The 23321-nt window shown below is 34.7% G+C and overlaps 1 protein-coding gene across 1 annotated transcript in view; it reads right to left on the bottom strand.

Moving 5' to 3' along the window:
- LOC150110213 (uncharacterized) overlaps positions 1-23321 on the bottom strand; it is a 200879-nt gene that overhangs the window by 60741 nt on the left and 116817 nt on the right. Inside the window, exon 8 of the mRNA XM_090398444.1 lies at positions 20184-20310. Coding sequence (XP_090254570.1) covers positions 20184-20310 — 127 coding nt within the window. The remainder of the gene's footprint in view (positions 1-20183; positions 20311-23321) is intronic.

Genomic DNA, 23321 nt, shown 5'->3' with positions numbered 1-23321 from the left:
ATATTTATTTTTAATCCTGTTTTTTCACTCTTTTCATTCACTTGTTTCAGAAGATTTTGAAGATCCTGAATATTGTCAGCCAGGAGATGTGTCATCAGCATATCCGATGTTACTAATGATTTCACCATTTACATTAATCCCTTCCTCTCTTTCTTTTAAGATTTTTTGAAATATGGCTTCTGAGTATATGTTAAAAAGAAGAGTGACAACACACATTATTACAGTCTGTAATAATGCCATCAACTTGAACAGATGACCAAAGAATTGTGCCAATTCTTTTTAATAGTTTTTAATTTTAATAATCATTTTAGCATGTTGGACTTTGTCAAATGCTTTCTTGAAGTAAAGATGTAAATGAATACTTCCTTGTTTTGGTCACTACATTTTTGGAATAAGATTTGAGAACAGAAAAGAGCCTTTCTCGTTCCCAAACCATTTCTAAAACTAAACTGAGTATTACTGATGGTGTTTTCGCATTTCCTGTATATTTCTTTTTTGAATTATTTTCAGAAACATTTTGAGAATATCACTCATTAAGCTGATCATTCTATAGTCATTACAAGTTTTCGCATTTGCTTTTTTAGGTAGCATGATGAAGTCCAGAAGAGGGCAATCCAGTTAATTGATGAGCTCTCTCTCACAAACCCATTTCAATCCCTCTCTCAAAATTTCTGCCTTGTGTCTCTTCTACAGATACTTTCATGGACAGTGCATTGCTGAATTGGCCACTATTATTCCTTGACCCTCCTCCAAATCATTAAAACAAGCGCCACTGCTTACTAACACCCTTTTACAGTCCATCTTGAAACTCACTGAGCCTCCTCTTTCATATCATCTACTTCTGTCCTTTGGAACAGTCTCCGAACTCTGCCGTCCGCAAAATTTACAACCCACAGCTGTTCAAGCAAAATGTGAACAGACTCCCCACCCTCTCTCTATTCCTCTTGCCCACACATGGCACTAATGTGCATAGGTCTTGTGGCCTTTCATGTGTAGATCAGATATATATATATATAAAGAAGGAACCTATAGGAAGGGTTCGATAATGAATAGCAATACACATAATCCAAAAGGAAGCATACTTTGCATTATGGGATACTGAAGGTTGAAATCAACAACTATATAAGTAACCTAGCTGTGAAGATACTTCACATAGAAACTCTGCTTTGCTTATGTTTGGGTTAAGGATTAAAATAACGATATAATTTCTTGTTTAGAATAATTTGTCTAATGACGAGTTGGCAGAATCTGGATGCTGTATCCTCAAAAGAAGAAATACTGTGCCTTTTCTTGACTTCTGACATGACACTAAAAATATCACTCATATTGCATGCAAGATGGGAAAAAAAAAAAAAAAGTAAACTGCATCTCTTACTCGAGTAAAACATTTTTAGTCACTTCAGCTCCCAAAGTAATGCATAGAACCCCATAGATGCCTTTCCACACCATTCAGAGAAAAGGTGTAAAAAGGGCAATTTAATCTGATCACTGATTGTTGCTGAATGGGGGGGGGGGAGGATATATTCAATGATACTAACTCATCCACCAACATGAAGGTTTAGCAGAGAACATGTTCAACACAATGACTAGATTTTCTTGAAGTTCGGTATTTCCACATTATGTTAGCCAAATGTCAGTTTCAACAGCATTTCAGATTGCTGAGATTTAGCCCTAGAAAATGCAACCATGCAATCTATCTCATCACTTAACTGAAGATAAATGTCTTCAACACCAGTTTAAGCATTTTACTGTAAGCCCATAGATGCGAGACCCTTTGACACTTCTGCACATGTCAAAAGAAGGCGAATCCATTCTGATATTAGGGTGTAATCAGTGCATTTTGTGGGATGAGTTTTATTATTATATGTAGGAAAATTAGCTTTTCTTTTATGAAAATTCCAGTTCTTAAAGTGGTAACTATTTTGCTTGTATAACAGTCGGAAAATTTATGTATAAAGCACGTGACTTCGCACGTTGGTGGCCAATTCATGCATCCTTTATTTCTTTCTCCCCCTTCAGCATGAATTGATTATTCTTAGTACAAAGCCAAGGTCGGATCTACGAGGTGTGGGTGCACAATACCAGGATATTTTCTTTTTTTACTAAGTAATTTAAGGAAATTACAACGTCAACTAGTATATACATTAAAATAAAATTTTAATATACTTCAATATTTTGGCAACGTCACGTTGCCATTTTCAAGAAACTTAAGAACAACACACATGTACATAGGCACAACAAACAGTAAGTGAGGAAGAAGCAAGAAGCTATTATTACTCCTAAAGTCCTGATGGTGCCCCCTAGCAGGCAATGTTGGTATTCTTGGGCGATTTGGCTGAAGGTCTTCTGATGTAGGTTTCCCAAATTTGAGGCAGTCTCATGCAGCCAAATTTGTTGAGGTTTGGATTGTTTCTTAGGGCTGAAGTTGATTTCATGAAAAGCCTTTCATATTTGTATTTACTATGGTATATTATCTTGGCTTTCTTCCACCGTATTCTATGGCAGGTATCCAGCGCAGGGTCCGCAAGACCAGAGTGGTGTTCTGAAATTTGCTGTCCTGCTGTTATGCCAAAGTAGGAGAGCTTACAGCTGCAAGGGACCTGGTATACACCAGGTAGGTCTAGGGAGGGAGGTTGGTCTTTAGTAGAGCGGATAAGGGATGCTAATTTTTTATATGGTCTCCAACAAGAAGTCTTGTTTTTTTAGGATTTTTGAAATTTTTTCCGAGGTGCCTCGGATATAGGGTATCGTGATGGATTTAGAGTAATCCTTGTTGTGTGTGTGTGGGGGGGGGGGGGTAGCCATTGGCTGAGAAAGTGTTGAGAATGTGGTTTAGTTTTGTGGTTAGGGATTTGTCATTTGAGCAGATAAGTTTAGCCCTGTTGTGTAGTGTCTTAATGATTCCATATTGTTGTGAGGAGGCATGGTGGGATTGTTGGTGAATGTACCTGCCTGTATGGGTGGGTTTTCTATAGACTGAGAAAACCAAGGTTTCGTCAGGCTGGTGGGTGACTAGTGTGTCTAAGAAAAGAAGGCAGTTGTTTTTTTCTTCTTCCAGGGTGAATTTGATTCTGGGGTGTTGGTTGTTCAAGTGTGTTAGGAAGGAGAGGAGTGCATCGGAGCCATGTGGGCAAATAGCGAACACATCATCTACATAGCGAAGCCAAATGGTTGGTTTATGTGGGGCAGAGTTTAAGGCTTTCTCTTCAGAAGTCTCCATATAAAAGTTGGCCAAGGGTAGGGAGAGTGGAGAACCCATGGCTGTCCCATCTATTTGTTTGTAGAATTTTCCTTGCCAAACAAAATAGCCCGAGTTCATTGTGAACTGAAATAGGGCTGTGATATTGGGAGGAAATTTAGCTTGAATTAGCTTTAAGGATTCTTTGAGTGGGACATTTGTGAATAAGGAGGAGACATCAAAACTGACCATTATGTCAGTGTGTTTGAGTGTAAGGTTTTCTATGCTGGCTTTGAAGTGGGCTGAGTTTTTTATGTGTGAAAGTGTGTTGCCAGTATAGTGTGAGAGCGCTTTGGCCAAATGTTTAGCTAGTTTCCATGTGGGGGGGAATCAATGCCATCCACTATGGGACGTAATGGCACATTTTCCTTTTATGTATTTTTGGGAGTCCATAAATACGGAGGGGGGGGGGGGGTATGGAGTTAAATGGTTTTAATTTGTTAGTGATTTCCACAGGCCAAGAAGTGACCTTCTTAATGAGCCTGTGGAGTTTTCTAATTTGTGAGTGGTGGGATTGTATTCGATAGGGAGGTAAGCAGCTCGATCTAACAATAGAGCTTTCGGCTTACCTGTGTAATCCTTATGGTTAAGCAATACTGTGCCATTCCCTTTATCAGCTTTGGTGATGATTATTTTCTTGTTTTTCTTTAATTCTAGTAGAGATTTAATTTCCTTACTGGACATGTTAGCTTTTGGTGGTTTAGCTTTGGTCAGAATACAAGCCACATCCAGTCTAATTTCGTTGGCTACGTGGTTTGGAAGGTGTCGTATCCCGCATTCAATTCTTATCATAATATCTTCAGCAGGTATTCTTCTGGATGCAATGGCGAAATTGTGGCCACGTGCGAGGCCGTCGAGTGCTTCAGGTTTCACACTAAATGACAAAAGGTTGACTACCGTTTCGGTAGGAAGTTGTGGTTTCGAGATCAAGTTCTTTTTTAAATTTTCAAATTTTTTGATGTGTCGATCTCATACTTTTTTAAATTCTTTTTCCGCTGCAGCGCACGAGATGTGGTATAAAATAGACCAAATTTTGTGACTTAAGTGCTTGAAAGGTCATCTTCGAGTGCCTGGATAGCTAAGTTAGCATCATTCAGGAAATGGCGAGTCATGACAAACCGTTCTTTGAGTAAGGCTTGGCTGGCACGGTTATAAATATGAAGAGCCTTTTGCGAAAAGAAATGGTGCTTGAATTTGACACATTTAGGAATTACCCGGTTATCACGCCAGCATTTTAGGAAGGCGAGATGATTCAATTGTCTTGATAGCTTTAACTTCATTTTACCGTAATTGCGTGCTTTACGTGCGATATCAACTCCGTGGATTATCGTAATTCTCGTAACGCGGGATACGACACCTTCCAAACCACATAGCCAACGATATTAGACTGGATGTGGCTTGTGTTGTGACCAAAGCTAAACCACCAAAGGCCAACATGCCCAGTAAGGAAATTAAATCTCTACTAGAATTAAAGAAAAACAAGAAAATAATCATCACCAAAGCTGATAAAGGGAATGGCACAGTATTGCTTAACCATAAGGATTACACAGGTAAGCCGAAAGCTCTATTGTTAGATCGAGCTGCTTACCTCCCTATCGAATACAATCCCACCACTCACAAATTAGAAAACTCCACAGGCTCATTAAGAAGGTCACTTCTTGGCCTGTGGAAATCACTAACAAATTAAAACCATTTAACTCCATACCCCCCCCTCCGTATTTATGGACTCCCAAAAATACATAAAAGGAAAATGTGCCATTACGTCCCATAGTGGATGGCATTGATTCCCCCCCACATGGAAACTAGCTAAACATTTGGCCAAAGCGCTCTCACACTATACTGGCAACACACTTTCACACATAAAAAACTCAGCCCACTTCAAAGCCAGCATAGAAAACCTTACACTCAAACACACTGACATAATGGTCAGTTTTGATGTCTCCTCCTTATTCGCAAATGTCCCACTCAAAGAATCCTTAAAGCTAATTCAAGCTAAATTTCATCCCGATATCACAGCCCTATTTCAGTTCACAATGAACTCGGGCTATTTTGTTTGGCAAGGAAAATTCTACAAACAAATAGATGGGACAGCCATGGGTTCTCCACTCTCCCTACCCTTGGCCAACTTTTATATGGAGACTTCTGAAGAGAAAGCCTTAAACTCTGCCCCACATAAACCAACCATTTGGTTTCGCTATGTAGATGATGTGTTCGCTATTTGCCCACATGGCTCCGATGCACTCCTCTCCTTCCTAACACATATAAACAACCAACACCTCAGAATCAAATTCACCCTGGAAGAAGAAAAAAACAACTGCCTTCCTTTCTTAGACACACTAGTCACCAGCCAGCCTGACGGAACCTTGGTTTTCTCAGTCTATAGAAAACCCACCCATACAGGCAGGTACATTCACCAACAATCCCACCACACCTCCTCCCAACAATATGGAGTCATTAAGACACTACACAACAGGGCTAAATTTATCTGCTCAAATGACAATTCCCTAACCACAGAACTAAACCACATTCTCAACACTTTCTCAGCCAATGGCTACCCCCTCACCAATAAAAAAAATCCAAAAAATATTGAAACCAGTAAAGCACAACCCTCCCTCCCCACCTTCATAACAAGGATTACTCTAAATTCATCACCATACCCTATATCCGAGGCACCTCGGAAAAAATTACAAAAATCCTAAAAAAACATGACTTAACTTCTTGTTGCAGACCATATAAAAAATTGGCATTCCTTATCCGCTCTACTAAAGACCAACCTCCTTCCCTAGACCTACCTGGTGTATACCAGGTCCCTTGCAGCTGTAAGCTCTCGTACTTTGGCCAAACAGGCAGGACAGCAAATATCAGAATTTCAGAATACAAGGACTACATCCGGTTTCACCAATACAGCCACTCTGATCTTGCGGACCATGCCCTGGATACCTCCATATAATACGGTGGAAGAAAGCCAAGATAATACACCATAGTAAATACAAATATGAAAGGCTTTTCATGGAATCAGCTTCAGCCCTAAGAAACGATCCAAACCTCAACAAATTTGGCTGCATGAGACTGCCTCAAATTTGGGAAACCTACATCAGAAGACCTTCAGCCAAATCGCCCAAGAATACCAACGTTGCCTGCTAGGGGGCACCAGCAGGACTTTAGGAGAAATAATAGCTTCTTGCTTCTTCCTCACTCACTGTTTGTTGTGCCTGCATGCACGTCTTGTCCTTAAGTTTCTTGAAAATGGCAACATGACGTTGCCAAAATATTGAAGTATATTAAAATTTTATTTTAATGTATATACTAGTTGACGTTGTAATTTCCTTAAATTACTTAGTAAAAAATGCATAACCAACATCTAAGCCTTTCCATGAGAATCAGGATATTTTCTATTATCACTGTATTAATTAAATTTTCAAAGTAATTACTCTAGACATCGAGAATATCCTTAGCATCAGTTTTAATGTCACCCTTATCATCTCTAATTATTTATAGTGTTCATTGCTCCATTTCTAAGTTTTCTTACCCATACAATCCATAACATTTTGCCATGTTCTATATTCTTTCCAAAATTTCCCTGATTTTTGTCAAGCTACTTTTGACAATATAACTCAGCTTTCCAACAATTTTCTCTGTACTTACTAAGAGTGTGTTGCTTTATTAGCCAATAATAGCTTATAGAATTTCTTCTTTTCATGAATGGTTTGATTTCTTATATCCACACAGTCTTATTTTTTTTAATCTTTATATTAATTCACAACGTTGATTTAACATTTTCTTTAGCTTTTGCCCTTGGATCTCTAAATGTCTGGTTTCTGTTTTTGCACTCTTTTGCTTTTACTTCAATAATATATGTATACTTCGATCAAATGTTCCCCTGACAGCTACTTAACTTTTCTAAACTTTTGTACATATATTTCTTTTCATCCTGATCTTTAAATGTTTGAAGAAGTATGTGCTGTTGCTCTTGAGATTTTGAGGGCATCTCTAGCATCGAAGTCTATGCGGGTAAACTGCAATCCCCTAGTCTATTTTGTTGCACACTGTAATCGGAGAACCAAATTTTTCATACAGAATATCAACTAGCTTTGGTTAAATATAAACAGCAAAATAGAAAAAGAAACCCAGACATATTTCTTGGAGAAAACTGAAATAATGTGAAACAAATTTCCAATACCAATACTCAAAAAAAAAAAAAAAAAAAAAGTTTGTTTTCCTATTTTTGTTACAAACAGCAGCAAAACTAAATGCAAAATATGAAGAAATGTCAAAGAAGCCCCATGAAACTCTCTGTGCCATTAAAAGAAGAACAATAATGGAGTTCTGAAGTTGAAGGAAGACACACACAAAGAGATAAAAATAAACAAAGAGGGGAAAAAGTGTAGAGCAAGTTCCTGAAAAGTATACTGACATGTCTGGAGAATATTAAAGAAAAACTAAAGCTATATATAAAAGTTGCCAAACAAAAATCATGTGAAGACTTGAACAATTTTGAAAATATATAATGATGGAGACAAAACATTCCTGGAGTTATTGAAGAAACTTGGAGAAATAAGAACAGAAGAAATTAAACAAAATTTGATTAAAATGTTCTGGAACCCAAAATTATGAAGTAATTACTTTTGAATTTTTTAAAATAAGGTGAAGAAATTCAAAGCCAGGTTTGGTTGAATGGATAGCATATCCAGTCTCCAAACAACAGCCTGTGGATGGTTCAGATTTTGCTGTAGCAGGGATGTTTGTTCAGTCTTTAGATGGCAGACATAAAGAAAGCCCGGAGTAACACCATGAACTTGCTTGGTGGAAGTATGAGGTGGAAGTATTTTCTGTTTGAAAAAGTACCGTGCATATAGTCTTAGAAAGATCAAGTATGCTTGACAAGAAATTAAAAGTTCTTGTTTAATTCTTTACCCAAGTGTAAGCAAACAAAGTTTGTGCATAAAGTAGTCTCTAAAACAGGGTTCCTGGATTATCTAATCCTCATCCTATCCATAAATGTATGCTAGGTATTGTGAATCAACTCCCAAAATTTTTTAACCTTTCATGAGTGGATTCGCATAAAAAAATATCCCTCCTTTTTGACTTCTTCCACCTGTATTTTTAAACACAAGCTTCCTTTCTTCCAATTTCTGAGGACAATCAATAGCTCTTAAAAAAATTAAAAAAGGGAACATTAATAAGATCTGTTTCCAAGCCTACATTCACAGATGGCATTAATATGCAACAGAATTTCCAATACCAATTCTGACAACAACCTTGGACACATCTGCAAAAACACATGCAGTAAGAAAATGTCTTTGAGAAAAATGACACACACACACACACACACACACACACACACACACACACACACACACACACACACACAGAGAGAGAGAGAGAGAGAGGGAGGTGTTAATAATTGGTTTAATAATTCTCTCTTCTACACCATGCCAAGAATTCATCAAAGAGTATCACCATTAATCTGAGAACATTCAATGAGTTGACAGATTTATGAGTTAATATTTCAGTCGAAATATGAGTTTACCCTGGAGCAAAAGCTGAAAATTAATTTTTTAGATGCAAAATATAGCAATCCCTTGATTAATGCATAATTTTTTTTCTATACCCAAATTTAATTAGTGCACCTATACATCTCAAAAATAAATGTTACACATTTTAAAAATTTTCTATCTATACAATTTTTTATGGCTAACTATTTTAAAAAAATCACTCACCAGGGTGAAATATTTAGTTACCGATTTAAAACATTTTACAAAGTTATTTTTTAATCACATACTATACTATTTCCATGTATGCTATGTTCCAAATTTACCGCCAAAATTGATGTTTGCTAATTACATATAGCATTTTGCTATCATATCTCGGGCCTCCTTTGCAATCGTTTTCCTTACTTTTTTATTTTAAAGTATTTTCGCAACCTTTAATCAAGTAAAAGAATTAGTGAGCAAAAAAGTGGAAGTGTGAAAATGATTCAAAAAGTAATCTCATTAGAAGAAAAACTTGAAATATTAAAGAAAAATGAACAAGGCAAGCCCAGAGCAGACAGGACAAGAACATTAAAATGAGTGAATTAACTATAAGAGCAATTGTAAGCAAAGCTGCTGAATACAAAGAGAAAGGTAAGGCTGCTTCAAGTTCATCATGCATGCACTCAAAATCAAAGTATTATAATAATTGAATTAGAGAGATTTCTTTCTACATGGATTGAAGATTGTAACCAAAAATGGATCCCGCTAAGCACTGACCTTATTAAATCAAAAGCATTAAGTCTCTTTACAACCTTGAAATAAGAAGAAAGATGAATTCCACATTTCTGATGGGAGATTTGAGCGTTTCAAAAAGAGAAATAGCCTACATAATGTTCTAATCACAGGCGAAGCTGCAAGTGCAGATAAGGAGATGGCTGCAAATTATCCAAAGATTTTGAAGAAAATTGTGAAGGGGGGGGGGGGGGCAGGCTATCGTGGCCAAATATTTAATGTTGATGAAACTGACCTTTTTTGGAAGTGAATGCCTTCCAAGACTTTTCTGGCCAAATCAGAGAAATCTCAGCCTGGTTATAAAGTGGCAAAGTCTAATGAAATTACTGCTAGCAACATGCGAACCATTTGGATGCACATTCTTCCACATTGTGCAAATGATTTTAGAGGCTTTTCAAATGAAATAGATAATGTTGTTAAGGAAATTGTCAACATCAGATGTGAACTGAGTTTTGATGAGATTGACAATGATAACGTCCAAGAGTTAATTCAATCTCATTCTGGGGAATTGAGTGATTCCGACCTGCTAAATTGACACACAGCATGAAGATCCTGAAGAATATGAAGAAAATTTAATCACTGACAAGCCCAAAGAGATTTTGCAGAAACAATTTGAAAATATTTTTCATACAATCGAAGCTTTTAAGCAGCAATGCTTAGAGGCTGACCCTGATGAAAAGAAAAGCAGTAAAATTTGCAGAAGTAGTAGTAGTAGAAGAGGCAATAGGGCCATACTGTCAGTTATATGAAAAAAAGAAACCGAATACCCGAAATTCTAAATATGTTTTATTCTTTCAGCTTCATGGTTTTCCTTTAACTAGGCCTTGAGATATACCCTAATTCTTTTATAAAAAAAATTAAGGATCAAAAAAGAAATTTGGAGAACAAATTATACTTTTTCCTAGGTCATTATATTCGATTAGTGCATTTTTGATTAATGCGCCTATTTTAAAGAACATTAGGTGCATTAATTGAAGGATTGCTGTAATATGTTTACAGCAAAACAGCTTTCGAATGATAGCAAGAAGGAAAAAAACACTTCATGTTAAGAAATCTGGTTATGGAACAAATGTAAGAGTGAGGAAGGGGGATACTTTTTTTTTTTTTAATACTGAGTTTTGCAAATAGAGAAGCCAAGAAGATTATCAGAATACCTACTGAAAAATGATTTAGAAATCAACAACAAAATCTGGATTAGAATAGATATTCTATAAAGCAGGAATTCTCAACCTATGGTACACTTACCACTAGTGGTATGTGAGCCACTGCCTTACTGGTACATCTAATATCTTGAATTAAATATAGTGGTATGCCACTGGAAAAGGTTGAGAACCCCTGCTATAAAGATATAGCAGGGGTTCTCAAGAGTTTGTAATCAAATGAAAAAGAGAAATACAGTCATTGACAAAACTCTGGACTGGATCAACTGAAGATTACTGATATACAAAATGGAGTATGTATTCCACATGGTATTCCAGCAAGAGATGCAAAGCTTGAGATAAATGATCCATCCACTGTCAAGAAACACAAAATCAGACAGAAAACTGGCAACCAAGGTAAGAAATCAGAAGACCTACCATAAAATGGAAGCTTACTTGACAGGCCATTGATCTATATCTAAACACATCAAATGCATCATCATCATCAAATTCCTGCCATGTGCCCACAAGGGGTGTACAGGATATGATAGTACTATATGAAAAATTTACATCACATCAAATGCCTTAGAGATAAATCACATGAATTTTGTGAAATGTTTCCATGGCATTTTCAACATTAGATGTTTTTTTGAACAAAGGTAAAAGACATGAGAAAGAAGATCCCTCATCAATCAACATAGAGATAGCGTATTTTACCGTGTATAATACGCCCCCATGCATAAGACAAACCCTGCTTTTTTGAACCCAAAATTAAAAATCAATATTTTCAACATAAAACAGAACGTATTTGATATTTTTTTAAATATTCAAAGTATATTTAGTAATTAGGTAATATTTAACTTGAACTTTGAAGAATATGACAATTGTTTTTTTACTTTTGGACATTTTTATGGGCTAGTGCTCAAAATATTGTTAATGCATTAACTTACCCTTACCCCGGCAATGAGATGCAGACGTATGAATGCTTTCAGAGTTCTGATTGGTTTATTCAGAATCAGCCGTTAATGATGTCAATCAACAGAGTTAACAAAGGCTAATGATTGGCACAAGCCTAATTGCAGAGACAAGGTACCAGCAGTTTTACTATGGCAACACAGGTCTCTCAACCGGCTACCCCCCCCCCCCCCAGTGTATAAGACGACCCCCAATTTTTGGTCTAAAAATATTTTGGAAAAAAGTATTGTCTGATACACAGAAAAATACAGTATATATTAAGTCGCTGAGAAGTTTGCAGACATGGACGTTGAATTTTAATGGACTGATTTAGAAAAAATCGAAATGAGAGCAATACTGTTCTCAAGAGAAAACTGGATATTGGACACAACACAGCAATCAAATTTGAAGCACTGAGAAAAATCTCAGAGATGCTATTCAGGTGCAGGAGACATTTCAGTATCAATATGGTATATCCTTTAATGATACATATCATGAAATGATAACAGTAGAAAGATTGGCAAAAACAAAACTGAAAAATCAGAATGTTCAAAAAAGAACAAAAATAAGGAGATTCCCCCCCCCCCCCCCACATGCATAGTAATTTAACTAATTCGACATCTCACAAAGCCATTAAAATATAAAAACTGACTGGACTTCTAACCAACGTAATCTCATCTTGTGATGTTAGTAGGTTTCCCCCTCCCCATTCTCCCAGACAGTGGATGAATGAATAGGGGATGGCAATTCAGAACTCAGCAGACAAACGGCATACTGTACTGGTTTAAACAATACATACAATCATATACAATATAATGATAAAAACAACCAAATGTCATGCAAGCCCAAGCACTGTTTGGTATAACAAGGCCAAATGCTGTTTTCACCATGCACCAAGAGCACACAGAGTAAAAGATTAACACCATTATCATAAGCATCAATGGGAAAAAAAAAAAGCAAAATCAGCAAAGGAATTATGAGACATCATGTCAAACATAACTGAGAATGCTTCTAAATAATAACTATAAGAGAACTTTCTCAGATATTAAGGATCAGGGAACGGAAGGTACAACAAGCTAAAGACAGCCCAAACGAATTCTATCACCATGCTACAAGTAAAAGAAAGAATGATAGTTCTAACAAGGCAAGGACAATGCCCAGTGATGAACTGTTAACAGTGGTACACGATTAGGGTGTTGGCTCTTGTAGCCCATGGTATGTAGGGTATGCTGTACTGTTCACTCACTGATACTGCTTGGACTCAGACATTGAAACCGGATTTGTACTGTTGTTGTCTATTAACGTGTTGTTGATCCATATGAGCCTGGACAGTCTCGTACAGACCTGATACATCCACTGATGGTATACTCAAGGTAGACCTTAGAATACAGTTGCCCTTGAGAACTCTAGGATTCTTACCACTTGGGTGATTGAATGACCCATCTGTCTTGCATCAATAATACATCCATGATCAAAGTCGTTAAGATCACCACATTTATCCATATTCGTTGATTGCAATACACTGTTGGGAAGTCCCGATGTCTGCCTATTTACCATCTGCATTTGTTTTGAGTATATTACACTTTGCACAGGGATACCAGTGTCAACTTCTCATCACCCCTATCTCTAATGTGTTATCCACTGAGTGTACATCTAATGAAATTCATAATTCTAGAAAGAGATGTACAAGTGCACATGATTATCGCAAGGAGGTAGCAAATTCCGATTTCTTAAAACATGTAGATATTGCATCATTTATTGGATCTTCCTTTCTCACTCCAATATCACTTCCATATTCTACCTGTACTCCTCATCTGCAGGGGTACAGTCAAAATTTATAAAGTTTATAGATTTATAAACTTTTGATTTAAAAGTTTATTACAACCAGTTCATTATTACATCGTAAAAAATACTTTCTCATGTATCCTACACTAAAAGAAAAGTTTTAATTAAACAGCTTATAGTTATACTTAATGTAACTGTGTGTGTGTGTGTGTGTGTGTGTGTGTGTGTGTGTGTGTGTGTGTGTGTGTGTGTGTGTGTGTGTGTGTGTGTAGAGAGAGAGAGAGAGAGAGAGAGAGAGAGACTTGGAATTCTTATTAATATTAATATATAATGAAATGAATTATAGTAATTCCTCAGTAATCAAGCGAAATCTTTGTGGACTTTTTAAATTGAAGGCAAATTAGCCAATCTCATATGGACATAGCAGTATTTGTGCCCTCCTTGAAACTTGAGTTTTCATCTATTATGTAAACAGATTGGATGAAGAATTCACAAAACATACACAAAAAAAAAGTATCATTGTAGGCAGTAGATGGTGATTAGTGTTGTTATATGTGCAGATGGAGAATTTAGTAGTGGAGTGCCTCCCTGTAGAGTCCTTGGACTCCTTGAGGGATGTCACATAATAATAATTAACCAACAATAGATGGAGAGCAATTTTCTGGTGAGATAATTCAAGATTGTATAACTGAAGATACAAAGTTAATTAACTTTCAGTTAATTAACCCTATTCAAGGGTTAATTAACTGAAAGTTCATTCATTTGAAGGTCAGATAATTGAGATATCACTGTACTCATTTTTGAAATTATGGATTCTAACAACCGTGTTAAAATAATTCTTTTAATTATCCCGACATTTCAATCTTCATATCAAGATCATCATTGGAGCATACATAAATATACAATACAAGCTGCGTTACATTTCAAACCGTAAGCTAGAGAAACAATGATCTGATCACATGCTACTCACTGGCATGACCTCTAGTGAGAAAAAAAAAATACATCAAATACATTAATTTCTGATTACATAAATAAACATTTTTGCTTACAGATGGTTTTGCGAATCGGAAAGTGGATAGCTTTGGGATTTCAAACCTTATACGGGGAAAGCAAACTGTAATCGAGCATGATAAATATTCGGATCTCCCCATGTCGATGTGAGCAGTAATGCAGTTACTAGACCCTTTAGTAGGGAAAGGTTACTGCATTACAATGGATAATTACTATATGTGTCCTGAACTTGCTTATTTGCTTTTACAGCATTGTACAGATAGTTATGTTACTGTAAATGCAAAAAGGTGAGACATGCCTCTAGATCTGCTTCAGGAAAGCTATCGAAGGGGGAAATCCGAGCTTATCAGCGAGGGGGAAAGTCTTTGCACTACATTGGAAAGACAAAAAAGATGTTTTTCTGCTGTCTTCCCTGCACAATCCATCAATGGAATCCGTGGAGAAGCATGGTTTGAAGAAAGAAAAACCCATTGCTGTGTGTGCATACAACGACACTATGGGTGGAGTCGACAGGTGGAAACCCCCTTTCGAGTCTTCAAAGTTAGAGTCATCAGAATTCAAGGAGAACCGGCCTACCAATCCGGAACATGTGGGTTGGGCATAGTCCCCCTCAGTTAATAAATTAAATATATAAATAATAACATGAACATTTTCACCTTGCCAACACTCAACATTGATGTGATATGGGTTCCAAATTTCTTGTTTCGGAGATATATATATATATATATATATATATATATATATATATATATATTACAAAATTTTGTAATAAAAATTTCTGCAACAATGAAGTTTGACAGAATCAACAATATTATTACTACCTTATTTCTGTTTCTCGTGTGGGAGAAAAATGGTAAAATGCCACTCTTATAATTATATCAGATGTTATAATGGCAAAAATAGTAAGAAAAAAGTCATTTGCACTTTCTCTTCAAAACACAAAGAAAGAACATTGTAAATTCAGCCAGTGGAAAAGAAAATACTACATATTTTTCTTCTGTTATCTAATTTTTTTTTCTTGTAGTACAAAGAAGAAATCACCGCATATAACATGGAGTCTGCAGGAGGGAAAAAATCTGGAAATCGGTTACATTATAACGAATAGAGAAATCATGTCAGAAAAATTATTCACGTAAGATTTTAATATCAGCAGACATAACATTTTCTTCTAGATTAGATATCTAAAGTAACTGAACCTTTACTACTATTTTACACTAAAATGAATGGGTACATTCCCCAAGTGATTTACGTTTGTAACAGTTGTCTTGCGAACGATTCATGAAATAAATTCTCTCAAATATTCGCAGATTGATTAGGTCTATACCCCCCCCCCCCCAAAAAAAAAGAAGATTATGAAACACATATGCACCTTTTCTTTGAAAATAATTCAAATCCTCTTTTTCAAGATAATTGTATGAAATAATTTCTAATTTTTCAATAATAAAAGTGAAACTGATCATTATAAATTAAGAAATTATTTTGGCATAAATAATGTATAAGCATGTAAACGAAATGTTAGTATTTCTGTTAGGATATCTGTAATCAACAATTGAAAAGGAAACAAGACATTCTTGATGTATTCTGCACTACAGCTTGAGGCACTTTACTGCGACTTCAGTGTTCTCCCCTTTATTTCTCAATAGCACTGAGAGTAATAAGCCTTCAGCTTTTCCTCCAGCTAAGAGGATATTACCAAGTATTTATAAGACGTAGATTATTTCAGAAATAGCTTCCAGCAGCAGCAGAAGTAATATTTAGATTTTTTTAAAGAAAAACAAACAAAAATACTACTGAACTTTCTTTTATGTGGTATGCATATAAACAATTTTGCATGGTGAAAATATAGCATATTATTTCTAAAATTTCACATAATTTCAGCAGACAGTAGAACAGCTGGTTTTAGATTGCAAATAAATAGTACAGAATTAGAAGCTTCATGGTACAATCTGATTGCCGTATATCTTTTGTCAAAATGGTAAAATGAAGTAATAGATTTTAAATACTGTCTGGAAAAGCTTTCAAACCTGTAGAAATTTAGAGTAGTTATGCAGCTGAGTTCCAGGAGAGGATAAGGAGGGTGGGGGGAGCATTAAAAAATCTTCAAAATGAGCAAAAATTTTGAATCATTCCGTATATGATATTTATCATATTATATTTTCAACATATCTACGAGGATATGCACTGGATATTATCGTAATATGCATAATACAAATAAATAAATAAAAGACGAAGGCAAAGAATCACCGCTAAAATATCATTGGATATAAATTTTTGATATCAAAAAGACTCACAATCAAAAACCATGTAATGCAATTTAGCATTTTAACATGGGAAGACGTGTGACAAGTCTAGAAACGGCAGTGTGTTATGTTTTTCAATCTCGATTGTGAACTGTATACGTTTGTGTTGCTTGTTTAGGTGGGCTAAGGATTGTGTCTAGCGGTCATGAGACCAAATCACAAAAACATCGTCAATGTATCTGAGCCAAACTTTGGGTTTTACAGCAAGTTGTTCAAAATGTTCCATATAAAAGTTAGCAATCGTGGGTGGAAGGGGGGGAAAATGGCGAGCCCATGGTGTGCCTTCTTTTTGTAAGTAGAAAGCGTTTTGCCATACAAAATAACCAGAATGTAATATTCAGTTTACAGAATGTAAAAATAAGATATAACGGTGCTCTTTGCACCGTAATATCTGGAGGAAATTTGTTCTGTAAAAGAAGAATTGTATCATTGATCGGGACATTCGTAAAGAGGGCAGAGACGTCAAAACTGGCTAATAGATCATCTTTTTCTAATGGAATGTCTTTGATGATGTTTATGAAGTGTTGTGTGTTTTTGATATAGGAGGGGGAATGACCTACCAACTCCTTGAGTGTTGCTGCTAATTTTTTGGCTAAGTGATAAGTCGGGCTATCAATCCCTTTGACTATAGGCCTTAACGGTGTGTTTTCTTTGTGAATTTTCGGTAGCCTGTAAATTCTCGGGGAACGAGAATAGTGTGGAAATAGTTTTTTGAAAATTGTTGGAAATAGTCAATTACCACGTGGCTCATATTTTCGAGCCATGTGGTAATTGACTTAAGTAGATTCTCCATTTTCTTTTTGATTCTATTAGTTGGGTTATAGTTAACTAATTTGTATGTGTTATTGTACAAGATCAGCAGATTCATTTTTTCCACATAAGTGGTATGGTTTAAGATAACAGTGGCACTTCCTTTATCTGCTCTGGTTATTAAGATGTTCAGATTTGACATTAGTGATTTTATCGCTGTTATTTCATGTTGAGTTAGGTTGCTTGTTATTGTTTTGTAATGATTTAAAATGCTGGCAGTTTCTAAACGTATTTTTCTGCTATGTTATTTGGGATGAATTTTAGGGCACTTTCAATATTACAAATAAATTCAAGTTTGTTTATCGATTTGGGTGCTATATCATAATTTAAACCTTTGTTAAGTATCGAGATATCGTCTTTGTTTAAAGCATAATCGGATAGGTTAACTATATTATCGTTACCTGTCGGTGATTGGTGGCTCCTGTTGTTTCTTGCTTCTGGTTGGTTGTTATTGTTCATTGTGGAGAAATTTGAATATGGCGGCTGGTTCTTTCGATCTTTTAGTCTTTGGAATTTGGAAATTAGATTTTCTTTCTTCGTTTGGAGGATGTGGTTCACCGTGTTGTCAGTGATCTTTTCCAGGATCATCCAGATATCTGCATTTACGTAGCTTGAAAGTTCCGTTTTTTCCTTTTGTAGCTGGTTTTATGTAGTGGCTAAGTTCTTTCTGGAAGCTTAGATTTGTTCTCTGAGAAGCGCTTTCTCCATGCGGAAGTATATATACGTTGCGCTTTTGCTGAGGTGAATTTTCTTTTTAGCCTGATATTGCTGTCCCTACATCATTTTAAAAAAGCCAGTCGATTGATCAAATCAGAAACCCGATTCTTCAGCTTACCATATTGATTGCATCGCTTGTGGGTCGAATCTCCATGAATTATCATAATCCTTTCTTTTAGTGTTACACAGTAATCAGCATTCATTTTTGAAATTATGGATTCTACATTGTATTGTACTGTACATCATACATTATACTGTACTATGTATATTTATGTATGCTCCAGATGATGATCTTGATATGAAGATCGAAACGTCGGGATAAAAATAATTATTTTAACACGGTTGTAGAATCCATAATTTCAAAAATGAATACTGATCACCATGTAACACTAAAAGAAAGGATTATGATAATTCATGGAGATTCGACCCACAAGCGATGAAATCAATACAGTAAGCTGAAGAATCAGGTTTCTAATTTGATCAATCAACTGGCTTTTTTAAAACGATGTAGGGACGGCAATATCATTCCAAATTGCATCAGGCTAAAAAGAAAATTCACCTCAGCAAAAGTGCAATGTATATACTTCTGCACGGAGAAAGCACTTCTCAGAGAACAAATCCAAGCTTCCAGAAAGAACTTAACCATTACACAAAACCAGCTACAAAAAGAAAAAAACAGAACTTTCAAGCTACGTAAATGCAGATATCTAGATGATCTTGGAAAAGATCACTGACAACACGGCGAACCACATCCTCCAAAAAACTATTTCTACACTATGCTCGTTCCCCGAGAATTTACGGGCTACCGAAAATTCACAAAGAAAACACACTGTTGAGGCCTATAGTCGAGGGGATTGATAGCCCGACTTATCACTTAGCCAAAAAATTAGCAGCAACACTCAAAGAGTTGGTAGGTCATTCCCCCTCCTATATCAAAAACACACACAACACTTCATAAACATCATCAAAGACATTACATTAAAAAAAGATGATCTATTAGCCAGTTTTGACGTCTCTGCCCTCTTTACGTGTCTCAATCAATGATACAATTCTTCTTTTACAGAACAAATTTCCTCCAGATATCACGGCACTCTTTGCGCATGTATCTGGTTATTTTGTATGGCAAAATGCTTTCTACCTACAAAAAGGTCTAAAGATGGTCTAAAAATCCCATACATATGGAAGGCATATATTCGTCCCACGAATCCTTCCTCTCTAAGAACAACTTTAATACTGAAAAATAGGATATCACTGTTAAGGGGAAAGAAATCTATAAGAAAGTTTATTCGTGTTGTAATTTATAAATAATTTTTTTTTTTTTTAAATAATAACAATTGTAATAATAGAAATAGCACATCACTGTTACTGGAAGGAAAATCATCTGTAAGCAAGAATGTTTATTCATGTAATCAAAAATTAAATTAGCTTGATGTAATATTTATTTATTTTTTTTCACTAGAGGTCATGCTAGTGAGTAGCATGTGATCAAATCATTGTTTCTCTAGCTTACAGTTTGAAATGTAATGCAGCTTGTATTGTATATTTATGTATGCTCCAGAAGATGATCTTGATATGAAGATAGAAATGTCGGGATAATAAAAAGAGTTATTTTAACACGGTTGTAGAATCCATAATTTCAAAAATGAATGCTGATCAGCGTGTGACACTAAAAGAAAGGAAATATCACTGGAGTTATTTACATGGTGCATATTTGAGAGAGAGAGAGAGAGAGAGAGAAGAAAATCTGGCAAAATTACCATTTCCATTTGCTCACTAAAATTTTAAGACATTTAAATTACTAAACACTGGCACTAAATCATTAAATTGGAATTGCATTAAAACAGTTTTTTTTTTTACAATGAATCTGCAAAAACCAGATGAAAGGACTTTAAAGTTATTCCACAAAACATAACCATTAGGTGTAATTAATTCCAGTTATTCAAGTATTCTTATCTATGTCTACCTTTAGGCTCCAGGGCTGACATACCCCTAATAATGTTGAAGCATCCGCACCTAGTTCACTGCGAGACAGTTGCTGCTGAAGCCAATCTAATTCATGTTCAATATTATCAAGATGATCTGCCATATTCCTGAACAAACATAAAAAAAAATTAAAGTTGACCTGTCACAGTAAGATCAATATATGCTATTAATTTAATATATTAGTAATAAAACAAAAGGAACAACTGCAATCTATTTAACCACTGTTACAAATTTGTATTTCATATTAAGAAGCAGGTATATTTAATAGCCACCTCTCAGCATAAGACAGTACAAACTGCTCAATAAGTCCATGGCAAAGTCCCATAATACCAATGCTATTTATAAAAGAAAAATTACAGAAAACTTTTAATTATGACAAACAATTCTTTGGTTCTTGTAATGAGAGTCTGACTACATGTAAAAGTTACAGATTCATTTCAAAACACATACACAAATTAATAGTTGTACTAAGATGCTAAAATTATATCAATATTAAGTCACTTTGGTAAGAAATTGTCTATATGAACTAGAGCAGGAGTCAGCAAATTTTTCTGAGAAGGGCCAAAAAGTATAATTGAAGGTTAAAACCTTGCACAATATTTCATTAACAAAATACAGAATATATAATTATGTACAAACAGGTTTTTTTAGGAAATCAGTCAGATGTACAGAATTTTTTATGAGAATAATTACACTTAAAAATGTCTTTTAACACAGTGTATACCAACACAAATATGTACCAATATTCATCATCATCATGCATATCAAGGATTTAGGCCAAGCATGATTTAGGCCTGTTCCGGGCCTTAAAAGTCATCGTTGAATTGTTTAAGAGGACATCCTGACTCTCTTCTTCCTAATGGCTTGTACTTTAAGGCTTGTTTTGGTAATCTTTCTGTTTTCATTCTTTGAACATGTTCCATCCATTTATGTTTATATTTTTTAATTTTTTCTATTACTGGTTCTCGGTTTAATTCTTTCATAATTTCTTCATTTCTTTTATGATCAAATGGGGCATACTTTGCAGTTTTTCTCATAAACATCATTTCTGCTGTTGTTAGCTTTGTTTGTCTTTTTGTTTTATTGTCCACATTTTGCTTCCATACATTAAGACTGGTAGGGCTAATGTATTTTTATACTTTTAGTCTGGTTTGTTTTTGAACTAGGTTTGGTTTAAATATAGAGTTAATTACACCTGTTATTTTTAAATATTTTGCAATTTTTATGTTTATATCTTTTTCATACGTGATCATGCATCCTAGGTAGTTAAATGAATTCACCTGTTCTAAGATCTTGTTATCTATTACTATTTTAGTTCTTGCTGGATCTTCTCCTTTAAAGGTCACAATTTGATTTTTCTGTTGATATTATCATACCAGAACTTTGATTATCTTATTTAGATCTAAAATAGCTTTCTGTAAGTTATCTTTCAGAATTTGTAATTATTATTTGGTTGTCGGCAAAGAGAAGAGTGTTTAAGTTTACTGTAGGAGAAAGTTTAATTCCTTGATGTAAATTTTTATTCCATTTTATTATTATTTCATTTAAGTAGATATTAAAAAGAGTTGCTGAGAGGGGACATCCCTGTCGGACCCTTTGGTTTATCTCTCTCATATATGATAGCTCGTGATTTAATCTTATTTGTATTTGATTATTTTCATATATACTTGTGATAGCTTTCAGGATATTATTTGGTATTTGTCTTTCTTTTAATATGTTAAATAATATGTTTCTTTTAACTTTGTCAAATGCTTTTTCAAAGTCAATAAATGCAATATGTGTTTCTAAATTGTATTCTCTTCTTTCCTCTATTATTAATTTTAGGCAAAAGGCCAGGTCTATATATGATCGTCCTTTTCTAAATCCATACTTCTAAAATAAAGTTTTTGGAATATTTCATTAGTTTGTTATTTAAAATTCTGCTATATATTTTGTAACAGGAATTTAGCATACTGATACCTCTACAGTTTTTAGGGTCATCTCTATTACCTTTTTTAAAGATAGGAATCACAATTGCTTTTTTCCATTTTATTGGGGGGGGGGGATACCAGTTGAATAAATTTTATTTAAAAATAATAAGTCTTTCTTTGAATCTTGTTCCTGCGTATTTATATAGTTCTGAACATAGCTTATCTTCACTAGGTGATTTTCCGTTTCTTTCAGACTGATTTCTAATTCTTCTTTAGTTATTTCCTTTTCATTTTCGTTAATTGTTTGCCAGTTCTCTTTTTTTTTAAAATATTTGTCTGTCCACAATTCTGTGTAGTAATTTAGAAATTCTTCTAATTTCAATTCAGTGTTTAATTTTATGTTTTCTTTGGTATCTGCATTTAAGTGTTTCAAAATTTTATATACATTGGGTCTTTGTTCTAAATCAGAAACAAATTTGTTCCATGATACTCTATGTCTTTTTCTGACTTCTCTTTTAGCTATGGCTCTTATTCTTTTATATTCTATTTCATCTTCTAATCTTTTACTGCTTAACCATTTGTGATAGGCTTCTTTTTTCTTTTTGATTATTTCTTTGATTTTATCATCGCTGATCTTCAATTTTTTCCTTTTATTAAATTTTCTGGTCTTTCCTAAGCGTTCATTTGCTGCTGCATTTAGTATCGTTTTTGTATTAAGCCATTCTATTTCTTCATTTTGTTTTATTTTATCTAGATATTGGTTAATTTTTTGTTCATATAGCCATTGTATATTTGTGTCATTTATTAATCTAGTTTTATAAAAAAATGTTTTAAATTTTCTTTCTGTTCTTGTTACTTGTCACCATTTAGGAGGTAATCTTAATTTTATTTTAACAAGGAAGTGGTCACTGCTTATTTCATATCCTGTGTGAACTCTAACATCTAGTAAAAATTTTGATGTCTTTTCATTTAATATGAAGTAATCTAATATTGATTTCCATCCTCTTGCTGCCCAAGTATATTTATGTATGTATTTATGTTTATATAAGGAATTCGTTATTTTTAGGTTATTATAAACTACAAAGTCAATCAATTTTTTACCATTCCAGTTTAAGAGTATGTTCTCCATGTATTGCTATATTATTATTAATTTTCGTGTTTCCAATTTTTGCATTTAAGTCTCCTGCTAAAATTATGTAATAATTTTT

This window comes from Typopeltis vanoorti, chromosome 1 (genome assembly GCF_054136105.1).
Source record: "Typopeltis vanoorti isolate ZY-2024b chromosome 1, IOZ_Tvanoo_1.0, whole genome shotgun sequence".
Lineage (NCBI taxonomy): Eukaryota > Metazoa > Arthropoda > Arachnida > Uropygi > Thelyphonidae > Typopeltis > Typopeltis vanoorti.
Note: the sequence above shows the minus strand (reverse complement) of the source record. Positions and strands in the feature narration are given on the sequence as shown.